At 54.0% G+C, this 12,107-nt stretch overlaps 1 protein-coding gene across 1 annotated transcript in view; it reads left to right on the forward strand.

Moving 5' to 3' along the window:
* The first annotated feature begins 32 nt into the window (after positions 1 to 32).
* POLR1A (RNA polymerase I subunit A) overlaps positions 33 to 12,107 on the forward strand; it is a 43,928-nt gene continuing 31,853 nt past the window's right edge. The window contains exons 1-12 of the mRNA XM_064151702.1: positions 33 to 224; positions 1,281 to 1,485; positions 4,678 to 4,827; positions 4,918 to 5,025; positions 6,499 to 6,584; positions 6,682 to 6,788; positions 7,618 to 7,704; positions 8,292 to 8,394; positions 9,327 to 9,486; positions 10,454 to 10,627; positions 10,823 to 10,945; positions 11,770 to 11,997. Coding sequence (XP_064007772.1) covers positions 148 to 224; positions 1,281 to 1,485; positions 4,678 to 4,827; positions 4,918 to 5,025; positions 6,499 to 6,584; positions 6,682 to 6,788; positions 7,618 to 7,704; positions 8,292 to 8,394; positions 9,327 to 9,486; positions 10,454 to 10,627; positions 10,823 to 10,945; positions 11,770 to 11,997 — 1,608 coding nt within the window. The 5' untranslated portion in view covers positions 33 to 147. The remainder of the gene's footprint in view (positions 225 to 1,280; positions 1,486 to 4,677; positions 4,828 to 4,917; positions 5,026 to 6,498; positions 6,585 to 6,681; positions 6,789 to 7,617; positions 7,705 to 8,291; positions 8,395 to 9,326; positions 9,487 to 10,453; positions 10,628 to 10,822; positions 10,946 to 11,769; positions 11,998 to 12,107) is intronic.

Genomic DNA, 12,107 nt, shown 5'->3' on the forward strand with positions numbered 1-12,107 from the left:
GGAGAGGGGCGGCACCGCGGCCGAGCCACTCCTCCGCCGCCGCACGGCCGCGCTGGGAGCCGCCGCAACGCCGGGAGCCTGCCGCGGCGCAGCGCAGCGCCGTCGGCTGCGGAGAGTTATCGGCCGGGAAAGAGCCGCTTGTTCACCATGAAGCCCCCGAAAGTGGTGCCGTGGCGGCGACTGTTCGGTGTCTCCTTTGGGATGTACACAGCCGAGGAGATCAGGTGAGGGCTCTGCCGCGTGGGGCCGAGCGCCCCGAGGACTGCAGGTCCCGGCGTGCCTCGCGGCAGGCTGCCGGCGGCCCCGGCGGGCTGCGGGCGCGGGGCCTGCTGGGACATGCGGTTCGGCCGCGCCGCGGCCCTCGCCGCTGGCAGGGCGGCAGCCCCGCGTTGGGAGGGCTGCTGGAGTCTCTGCGGGGCTCTCAGGCCCCTTGCGAGCCCTAGGGCCGCCGGAAGGCTTGGAGAAGTGCTGGGGGACGGGGGAGCAGCTCCTGCGTGGGACTGAGCGGGGCCGGAGGGCAGGGAAGCCGCCCCGCAGCTCTCAGCGGGAGCCCCGCGCTGGCAGTGCAGGCGAGGGCAGTGCGGCCACTTCCATGTGCTGCCAGGGGCGGAGACTGCAGCTTAAACTTGCTTCGGGGGGCCAAAGGCCTCTTGGGGGCCTACTCCAAGTGGGCTTCTCCCACTCCCTGCGCGCCAGAGCCAGCAGGGCTTAGCGCAGCCGTGCAGAAGCTCTGTGCTGGGTACGCTGGGCTTGATCATTCATGGGCACTCTCCTGGAAAGCTGTCCAGGAATCTGAGCCTGCACGGGAGAGACCTTGGTGATGTCGGCGAGCAGAAAATGCTCAGATACCGTAGCACGGCTGAGCTGAGATCTCTGTTGCAGAGGAGGGTTGCAAGCTTTTCCCTCCACCCCTAGTGGGGTACTAAAGAGCACTCAGCGTTTCTTTGGCGTTGATGTGTGAGCATTGTTTGTTGTGAGCTGTTCTCAGCTAGGTGTTTTCATTGTTCTTATACCTCTCCTTCTGCTTGAGAGCACACACGGACAAATTAACCTGATTTCTTAATGGAGTGGCTTCAGATGTGGAAGAAATAGTTCCTGTGTTACTTGTGGTCCGAATGATTGTACTCAGACAGTGAAGTTAGGAGCAGGGAAATGCCCCAAGTACCCTCACAAACGTGTTCTCACCAGAGATGCTAAGTGGCAGTGCTGGTTGCACCATTCAGGTGTATATCGTCTGCCTGTTTGCTGCCACTGACTTGTGTTCTTTTTTTCGACTTCAGGAAGCTGAGTGTAAAACAGATCACCAATGCTCAGTACTTGGACAGTGTGGGGAATCCAGCTGCTAACGGCCTCTATGACTTGGCTTTGGGCCCTCCGCACTCCAGGGAAGTGTGTGCAACCTGCATGCAGAACTTCAGCAACTGCCCTGGGCATTTTGGCCACATAGAACTGCCTCTGACTGTCTACAATCCTCTGTTCTTTGATGTATGTATGCTTCGTTATTGGCTGGCTGGTGAAATGGGTGGTGGTGCTCAGGCTGTCCTGATTGTAGTCCTTGAAAACGGCAAAGGTGCCAAGATCCGTTTCCTCTCGTAAGTGTAATGACAGCAGACGTATCAGGAAGAGTTTGTTGTGCCGTGTTACAAAGGACTCCTTAGAGTTTAGCAGATGTTTTACCCAGCACTGATGCAGCACTCCACTCCTTACTGGACCAGGAGGGGAACATTGTAACTGACGATGAGGAAAAGGCTGAGGTCCTGAATGCCTTCTTTGCCTCAGTTTTCAACAGTAAGGAGGGAGGAGCTCAAGGGCAAGTGGCCTCTTGAACTGGGGGATGGGGTCAGGGAGCAGTGTGTTGCCCTGGAAATTCATGAGGAATTAGTTCAGGACCTGCTGAGCCACCTGGACACCCACAAGTCCATGGGCCCAGATGGGATCCATCCCAGGGTGCTGAGAGAGCTGGCAGCTGAGCTGGCCAAGCTGCTCTCCATCATTTTCCAGCAGTCCTGGCTCACCAGAGAGGTCCCAGGAGACTGGAAACTGCCAACGTGGTCCCCATCCACAAGAAGGGTGGGATGGAGGAACCTGGGAACTACAGACCTGTCAGCCTGACCTCAGTGCCAGGGAAACTGATGGAGCAGGTTAGCTTGGGGGTGATAAGAGCACACCTGAGGGATGGCAAAGGGCTCAGGTCCAGCCAGCATGGGTTTAGGAAGGGCAGATCCTGCCTCTCCAACCTGATCTCCTTCTATGATCAGGTGACTGCTTGGTGGCTGTGGGGAGGCCTGTGGATGTGGTCTGTCTGGACTTCAGCAAGGCCTTTGACACTGTCCCCCACAGCAAACTGCTGGCTAAGCTGTCAGCCCATGGCTTGGATGGCAACACTCTGTGCTGGGTTAGGAACTGGCTGGAGGGCTGAGCCCAGAGAGTGGTGGTGAATGGTGCCACATCCAGCTGGCAGCTGTCACTAGTGGTGTCCCTCAGGGATCAGTGCTGGGCCCCATCCTCTTTAACATCTTCATTGATGATCTGGATGAGGGCATGGAGTCAGTCATCAGCAAGTTTGCAGATGACACCAAGCTGGGGGCAGATGTGACTGGGTTGGAGGGCAGAAGGGCTCTGCAGCAGGACCTTGACCGCCTGGACAGATGGGCAGAGTCCAAGGGGATGGCTTCAGTAGCTCCAAGTGCAGGGTGCTGCACTTTGGCCACAGCAACCCCATGCAGAGATACAGGCTGGGGTCGGAGTGGCAGTCTCCGCCCCTGGCATTCCTAGGCCTTTTCCCACAGAGCTGCTTCCCAGCAGGGCCCCCCTCACCTGCCCTGCTGCAGAGAGTTGTCCCTCCCTAGGTGCAGGACGCTGCACCTGCCCTTGCTGATTTCCATAGGGACTTCTGTGCCTGGCTCTCAGCCTGGCCAGGGCTGGATGGCAGCACAGCCTGAGGGGGCTCAGCCACCCCTCCCGGCTCGGGGTCATCAGCAAGCTGGCCAAGGGTCCACTCTGTGCCCTGCCCCAGGCCCTTGGTGACTGTGTTGAACAGGACTGGACCCAGCAGTGACCCCTGGGTGACAGCACTTGTGCTGGACCCCCAGCTGGGCTCTGTGCACTGACCACATCCCTCTGAGCTCTGTCCTTCAGCCAGTTCTCACCCCCCCACTGCCTGCTCATCTCACCCACACTTCTGAGCTTGCCCATGGGATGCCTTGGGAGATGCTGTCCAAAGCCTTGCTGAAGCCAGGGTAGACACTGCCTTCCCCTCACCTTTGCCCAGCCATGCCTTCATAGAAGGCTGTCAGATCAGTCAGGCAGAGCTTCCCCTTGCTGAATCCATGCTGACTACTTCTGGTAACCTTCATTTCCTGCACATGCTTTGAGGTGCCACCAAGAACAAGCTGCTCCATCGTTTTCCTGGGGGTGGAGGTGAGGCTGACTGGCCTGTAGTTACCTGGGTCTTCCTTTTTGCTCTTTGTGAAGGCTGGAGTGACACTGGCTCTGCTCCAGTCCTCAGGCACCTCACCTTTCAGAGGTGATGGAGGGCAGCCCAGCAATGACTGCCATCTCTCTGAGCGCTCGGAGATTCATTCAGTTGAGACCCATGGACTTGTAGATACCCATTTCTATTTAATTGCTCTCTACCTTGAGCCTCCTCAACAAAGGGAGAGCCTCCCTTCCTCCAGACTTTCTCTCTGCTCTCCAAGGACTGGAGGCCACCCTTAGCAGTATAGATTGAAGCTTTTTTTTTTTAAGTTTTCACATCCTTTGCCAGGTTTGATTCCAAGAGGGCCTTCAATTTCCTTGTGACATCCCTAAGTACTCTGCAGTGTTCCTCCATTCCTCCCAGGTGGCCAGTCCCTTTTTCCATATACTGTGGACTTCCTTTTTTGAGCTTTGCCAGCAGCCCCTTGATCATCCCTGTGGTTCTCTTGCCTCCCTGCTTGATTTCTTACTCATGGATGCACCGATCTTGAGCTTGGAGGAGGTGGTGCTCGAATACTAACCACTCTTTGCCTTCCTAACTTCTAGAGCCCAACCCCATGGGATTCTTCCAAGGAGGCCTCTGAACAGGTCAGAGCTGGCTCTCCTGAGGTCCAGGGCTGCAATCCTACTTAGTACTGTGCTACTTCATCACAGGATCCAGAACTCCACTGCCAAAGCTGCCTCCCCAGACAGACCTTTGTTTGCCAGCACAAGGCCCAGCAGCACACCTCTCCTTGGAGGGTCCTGCACCCCTGTATCAGAGAGCTCTCACCATGCGCTGCAGGAAACTCCTGGATTGTTGGTGCCTTGCTGGGTTATCTTTCCAGCAAGTATCTCAGGGTGTTTGAAATCCCCCATGAGAATTAGGCCAGGTGACCCTGAGGCTGCTTGCAGCTGTCACTCATCGGTTGCCTCTTCCTGATCAGGTGGTCTATGGCAAACTGGCTGCAATGCCAGGACAGCTGCTTGCTCATGCTGCAAGCTAGGGAATACTTCCTCTCTGCGAGGGTGCTGGAGCCTGGAGCAGGCTGCCCAGAGAGGTTGTGGAGCCTGCTTCTTCGGAGACTTTTCAAACTCTCCTGGATGTGTTCCTGTGTGCCCTGCCCTGGGAGGGAGTTGGACTGGATGAGCTCTGGAGGTCCCTTCCAACCCCTGGCATTCTGTGAAGTCTACCAGGATTGCTTTTTTCCCTCTTCCCAGAAACTGTACCTTCTGATCCGAGGCTCTTGTTTGAACTGCCACATGCTGACCTGTACTCGAGCTGTGGTTCACCTCCTGCTGAGCCAGCTGAAGGTTCTGGAGAAGGGCTTGCTTCACGCTGTCCATGATCTAGAAGTCGTTCTGAACAGGGCAAGTACTGTGTGTTTCTCCAGTCCTTTCTGGGTCGATAGTCCTGCAACTAGAGAGCTGTGCCAGTGGCTTTCATTCTCTTTCTTTTAGTTTTTAGAGCAATGTGCAGATGCAACAAGCTCGGAAATTGAAGAGGAGTTAAATCACCACGTTCAAGAAATCTTGGAGAGCCATCAGCTGAGGGAGCAGTGCTCAAATGTGAGTACAGCCTGCACCTCAGCCTCTGATGGCACTCGTGTGCAGGGGAAGGGCTGCCCTTCACGGTGTAGGCTCTGCAGTTCTCAACTCTGTTATGTTTTGAGGACTTTCTGGGTGAAATAAGACGTGAAAAGGATTTATTTGTGATCAGTATAACTGAGGTTTCACAGAACCCACTCTGTAGGGAGATTCTTGGGTTCCAGGCTGCTGCTGCTGCTGGCAGTGCATGACCTGCAGGTGCTGCCAGGTCTCTGAATGGTGCTTCAAAACATTCTGGAGAATTCCTGGATCCAGCAGATGTCAGGATTACTTCCAGTGGCATTTGTAGAGTTAGAGAACTGAGTTCTCATCTCCATTGAAATGCAGGGTAATGGACATGGAGAGGTAAAGGAAAACATTAATGAACAAGGTAATTGAAGGTCTAACATCTTAGAGCAGATTTGTGTATAAGCTAAATTTATTTCCTGAATCACTTCCTTTAAAAGCAGCCTCAGTCACTTCTCATGAGCAAAGAAAGTGAGTTCTTACAGTCTTCTACCATCTCAAATTGTCATTGGAGAATAGCTTTAAAACTCATTACTGACTTGAGAAATAAAGACTATTTGTGAAATAAATTTCAGGAGGAGGGTGGTGATCCCAGAACACATCAGGTTGGCAGAGCCCTCCAAGCTCACCCAGGCTCTGCAGTGCAGGGCAGCACTGCAGGCTCAGCACTTAGCCATGTCCCTCAGCACCAGCTCCACAGGCTGCTGGAGCACCCCCAGGGATGGGGACTGCAGCACTGCCCTGGGCAGCCTGTGCCAAGGGCTGAGAACCCTTCCAGTGCAGAACTGTTTCCTGAGATGCAGCCTGGAACCATTTCCTCTGCTGCTGTCCCTTGGCCCCGAGGAGCAGAGGCTGTCCCCTGCTCACTGCAACCTCCCTGCAGGCAGCTGCAGAGAGCAATGAGCTCTGCCCTCACCCTCCCCAAGTCTGCAGCCTGCACACCCCCAGCTGCTCCAGGCCCTTCTCCAGCCTCACTGCCTTGGTCTGGCCGGTCTCCAGCCCCTCAGTGTCCTTCCAGTGTGTTTGCAGCAAATGTGGGAAGGTGCTGATGAAAGAGGAAAGACCAAGGCATGAATTAACTTCATACAAGGACGTGTGTGCATTGATTCACAGATTCACACAATGGGATGTGTTGGAAGAGACCTTCAAGATTGTCCATTTCCAACCCCCCCTGCCATGGGCAGAGACTCCTCTCGCTGACATAGGTTGCTCAAGGCCTCATCCAACCTGGCCTTGAACACCTCTAGGGAGGAGGCAGCCACAGCCTTCCTGGGCAACATGTTGCAGTGATTGAACACTGTTTGTGTTGCCTGCTTGTGTTTGTTGTGGAGTGCTTATGGAATTCTTCCGATCAAATTCTTGGATTTATTTTTATTATTTTCAGTATTTTTAAGTCTTATTTTTTGGTTTTGTTTTTGTTTTTCTCAGGTCAAAAATGTTTGTGAGTGTAGGAATAAACTGATAGCAGAGTTCTGGAAAACACACATGAGTTCAAAGAAATGCCCCCACTGCAAGTAAGTGTAACTACACGAGGAGGAAAATTGCTCAGCACTGCGAGTGTTTGTGCTGACTTCTCTCTGCCTGTCCTGCCTTTCCTGCCTTCCCGTGCAGGTCCAGGAGGTCCTTGGTGCGGAAGGAGCATAACAGCAAGCTGACTGTGACCTACCCCTCAGCAGTGTACTCCCAGGCAGGGGAGAAAGGCCTGGATGAGCCTGCAGGTACAGTATTGCTCTGTGACTCTGCACTGGTTTTCCTGTATCCAAGACACAGATTCCCAGCACTGACAGTGCCCTTGGCACTTGTCTGGAGCAAGTGCCAATAAACCCTGCTCTGGACAGGCTCCAGCCCCTCAGTGTCCTTCCTGCAGTGAAGGGCCCAGAGTTGGACACAGCACTTGAGCTGTGGCCTCCCTAGTGCTGAGCACAGGGGCATAATCCCCTCCTGTCCCTGCTGCCCACCTTGCTTGTGATCCAAGGCAGGATGCCATTGGCTTTCTTGGCCACCTGGGCAGTGCTGGCTCCTGGTCAGTCACTGCCAACCAACACCCCCAGGTCCCTCTCCCAGCTGCAGCTTTCCAAGCACACGTCTTCAGGTCTGTAGGTCTTCATGGGGTTGTGAGCCTTGGCCCATGGCTCTCACCTGTCCAGAAACCCCTGTAAAGCTTCCCCTACCCTCTAGCAGATGGACACAGCCACTCAGTGTGGTGCCAGCTGCAGGCTTGCTGAGGGAGCCTCAAGACCCTCACCCAGGTTATTGATAAGGTATTAAAGAGGACAGGCCCAGTGTTGAGCTCTGGAGACACCACTGGTGCCATTAGTTGGAGGTGGCTTTTTTATCTACTGAGATGATTTTTACTTCAGTTGTTTCATAGCCCCACAACAAACATGTTCATGGTACCTTTCTGTGGTTGTCAGCCAGTATATTTTAGCTGCATTTTCATTCCTCCTCTGAGCTGAAACACTAATTATAAGCAAAAAGCCCCAAAACTTCGAAGTAACCTCTTGTGATACTTCTTAAGCACTTTTTTTTTTCTTCTTTGTTTCTCAGCTCTTGATGACAGCCAGCTAGGGAAGAGAGGGTACCTGACACCCATCACTGCCAAGCAATACATTGTGGCTCTGTGGAAGAATGAAGGTAAGGAGCAACATTACTTTGATTTCTGTATCATTTAGTGGGCAGAGTCTGCAGATGTTCCCCTCTGAACTCCTCAAATCTTGGCCTTTGGCCTGAGAGGCTCTAGTCTGGGAGGCAGATGTGACTGGAGGGCTGGCAGAAGGGGAGTGCAGAGAGCTGGACTCAGTGAGTGGTTTGATCAGCTGTTCTCTGACTGGGGCTCCCCACCATGGATTTAGTGTTCATCTGGTGCTGCACCTAAGGTTTCCCACAGGTCCTTTGGTTGCAGACTGAGCTTGTGTTCAGTGGTCTCCTCTGAGCTCCCTGCAGGCTGGCTCTGGCTGCAGTTGCCAGGAAAAAACAGAGCACTTTGGTGTGTGGGTGGCAGCTGGGAGCTGTTTCTTCTGCTGTTGTGCTTTTTGCCTTTGCTGTACTCCACATTTCTGTTGGGACAACAGCAATTCTTTCTGCCTGAATGGTTTGGTTTTAAGCAAGCTCCCTGTTACTTCACTTAGGAGATGCTTCTAACTTGTCCAGAAGGAGCTGTTGGTTTGGGTTCCCCAGCAGCAGCACGGCTCAGGGCTTTATCTCTTCTGTTGTCTTTGCAGGTTTCTTTTTGTGTTATCTCTTCCCTGGGATGGATCCCCAGAAGAATTCAGCATTCACTCCAGACATGTTTTTTTTAGATCTGCTTGTGGTTCCACCTTCAAGGTAGAATTCCTCCCCCCACTAAAAGAAAGAAGCTGTGGAAACCCTGGGGCTTAGTGCATGCTGTTAGAAGGAGTCAGAGATGCAGACCTCCGACAGCAAACACTGCTCTGACACCACAGTCTTTAAATGCAGACTGAAAATCCCAGCAGCAGCTGATGCTGACTTTGTTAGCTTGCTGAAAGACTGAAACACTAATGATGAGAACAAGTGCATCTTAGTATCAGCATTTGAAGTCATTACAGAACACTAACTGCTGCTTGTCCCTCTGTTGGCACTATCCCAATCTCATATGTGACTTTCCAAGTGCTCACAGCTAGCTTGTGGGGATTATTTTTCCTGCATTGAAGACCTAGAATCACAGAATGGTTTGGATTGAAAGGACCTGAAAGATCCAGTTCCAACTCTCTGCCATGGACAGGGACACTTTCCACTAGACCAGGTTGCTCAAGGCTTCATCCAGCCTGGCTTTGAATGCTACTCTGGGGTTCCACAGCTTCTCTGGGCAAGCTGGTGGAAGACTGGAACACGGGTTGCCCAGGGAGGTGGTTGAGGCCCCGGTCCTGGAGATGTTCACAGTGAGTCTTGACAGGACTCTTGGCAACCTGATCTAGTTGATCTCTGCTTATTGCAGAGACCTTTGGAGGTCACTTCCAGCCCAAACCATCCTTTGGTGCTGAGATCCTGTGATTCTGTTGCAGTGCCACACCACCCTCCTGGGGAAGAATTTCTTCCTAATGCCTGATCTAAATCTCACTTCCTCCAGTTCCATCGTCCTTGTCCTGTCCCCACAAGCCTTTCTAAAGACACCTCTCTAGCCACCCTCACCCCGTAGGTCCCCGAGGGTGGGGCTGTCCTGCAGGGTCAGAACGTTTGATGTGCCCATGCTGCCTTCAGGTAGCTTTCCCCCTGCCAAGGCCTGTGCTGTGCTGCAGGTACCGCCCTGTGAACCGCCTGGGGGAGCGGCTCTTCACCAACGGCCAGACTGTCAACCTTCTGGCGGTGCTGAAGGAGGCCAAGCTGATACAGAAGCTGCTGCTCTTCATGGCTAAAGAGCAGTGCCAGCCACTGAAACTCCCAGAGGAAGTGCAGACAGTAAGAGCTGCTGGGGGGCTGGTTGCCCGCTTCCTGGAGGTGTGGGTCGCGGGCTGTTAGGTTCCTGTTAAAACTGTCCCAATAACAGTTCTGCCTGGGCTGACGGAGGGGTTCTCCATAGGGCTTTTGATGTTAGCCCTGCCTCTGTCCACTCACCCAGCTGCTGCAAAGGGGAGAGCATTTTACACGCACTTCTTGGCCATGTTTTTTGTGTTAGATGACTGTATGTGAGACATGACGGAGCATGAGACATGCCCAGCACAAACAGCTCACCATCAGCCTTCCCCCTGGCCTGGCTCACAAGCAGGGTGGGCAGCAGGGACAGGAGGGGATCGTGCCCCTGTGCTCAGCACTGGGGAGGCCACAGCTTGAGTGCTGTGTCCAGCTCTGGGCCTTTCACTGCAAGAGGGACATTGAGGGCTTGGAGCCTGTCCAGGGCAGAGCAGTGAGGCTGGAGAAGGGCCTGGAGCAGCTGGGGGTGAGGAGGGGCCGAGGGAGCTGGGGGTGTGCAGGCTGCAGCCTTGGGGAGGCTGAGGGCAGAGCTCATTGCTCTCTGCAGCTGCCTGCAGGGAGGTTGCAGTGAGCAGGGGCAGCCTCTGCTGCTCAGGGCCAAGGGACAGCAGCAGAGGAAATGGTTCCAGGCTGCCCCAGGGAGGCTCAGGCTGGAGCTCAGGGAACAGTTCTGCACTGGAAGGGTTCTCAGCCCTTGGCACAGGCTGTTTTGTTTGCATTTACATCATTGTTTGTCTAAGAAGAAGACTGCCACTTACCTCTGGTGCATGTAGCAGGCTTGTCTGAGGCACTGGGCTGGAGCCATTTGGCAGTGAACTTTACGTTGTTAATCCTTTTGGGGTTTTGACCAAACTGATGTCTTCAGTGCGGTTCAGAGTAGTGGGCAGTGTTCATTTGGTGTTCAGTCGTGCAGGTTCAGTCTGTCAGGCTAGGTTTCCAATGCCTGTTTCTCTAGGAGGCAGGAGAGAAGGATGAAGCTCTGGACCGTTCCATCCTGACAGCGATTCCAGGGCAGAGCCTTGCAGATAAGCTGTACAACACCTGGATTCGTCTTCAGAGCTATGTCAACATTGTATTCGACAGCGACATGGACAGACTGGCGACAGAGAAGTATCCTGGCATTCGTCAGGTGGGCAGCAGGCAGGGTCTGGGTGGCTCTGCGCTTTGTGGGACAGTTAGGAGAAGCTGTGGGAGTAAGCTAACAGAGGGGTGCAGTGTTTGCTGTTTGTGTGAGGGCACTGGGAGGGCGCCTGGCAGGTGTAGGTCTGGGCGGCGTGCTGGTGCTGCGGGCTGCCCCAGGCTCACCCTGCCCCTCTGCCTGCAGCTGCTGGAGAAGAAGGAAGGGCTGTTCCGCAAGCACATGATGGGCAAGCGCGTGGACTTCGCTGCCCGCTCCGTCATCTGCCCCGACATGTACATTGGCACCAACGAGATTGGCATCCCTATGGTGAGCATGCACTCAGGAGCGCTTCCTTCTGCTGCAGCTGAGCGCTGAACTCCACTGCCACACTTTCAGCTACCTACCAAAGTGTGACATTCTCTGGCTCGCTGGGACTCGCTGGGACTCTTTCCTCCGCAGTGTGTCATAGCTGTGCACTACTGCTGCAGCCGTAACTCCGGAGCAGGAGATTGTTGCTGCTGTACTGAGCACCACATCTGGGAAACAGTGCACAAAGCAGAAGCTGCACTTGCTTCCTGGCTTAGGAACTGGTGCACACTTCCTAAGCAGATCCTGTTTGTCCTGTGGTCTTTGTGCAGTGTGTGCAGGAGGAGCTTTGGCAGCCCTTCCAGGGAAGGCCATGGTCGTGTCACCAACTTCATTCACCCTCAGTGGTCTTTACCCACACAGAGATGACACCAGGCCCGAACTTGAGCTTATTATCTTGTCGTCTTTTCTGCTTGCCTGTCAGGAGATGTGGGCCTGGGAATACCCTGCTGTTGGTACCTGCCTCTGCTTTGTATTCTGGGGAGCTTTGCAGAGGCTAAACTCATCCTTTCTTCTTTTTCAATGCCAACTGAGTTTTCCTTTTTGGCTGCAGTAGGAAATGTTTGACCAGGTGGTGTTGCTGTTCTTAGGATAGAGGGCTTGAAAACAGAAGTATATTAGTTTGGCCTGACGAGACCGAGGGGCAGATGCAGCCAAGAGCTTTAAGTCCTTCCTGTTGGTCTTGTGTCTGCTACTATTTGACACTGCTTCCTCAGAGACCTGGGACTGTTTAAAGGCACAGCTGGACACGGTGTTACTTCTCACCTCTTTTCCCTCCCATTTAGGTATTTGCTACCAAACTGACTTACCCCCAGCCAGTCACCCCCTGGAATGTCAAAGAGCTGAGGCAGGCTGTCATCAACGGCCCCAAGGCTCACCCTGGGGCCTCCATGGTCATCAATGAAGATGGATCTCGTACAGTGCTGAGCGCAACCAGCCTGACCCAGAGGGAAGCCATAGCTAAGCAGCTCCTCACTCCTTCCTCAGGTGCTCCCCAGTCAGGCCTGAAGATTGTAAGTGTGACAAGGCTTGTCAGAGCCCCCCTGCACCTCTGCTGGTTTAGTTTCAGCAGTAGCACTGCTGTCCTTGCTGCTCATGGCAGTGGGCCTGCTGGCAAAGCCCC

Source organism: Pogoniulus pusillus, chromosome 11 (genome assembly GCF_015220805.1).
Source record: "Pogoniulus pusillus isolate bPogPus1 chromosome 11, bPogPus1.pri, whole genome shotgun sequence".
Lineage (NCBI taxonomy): Eukaryota > Metazoa > Chordata > Aves > Piciformes > Lybiidae > Pogoniulus > Pogoniulus pusillus.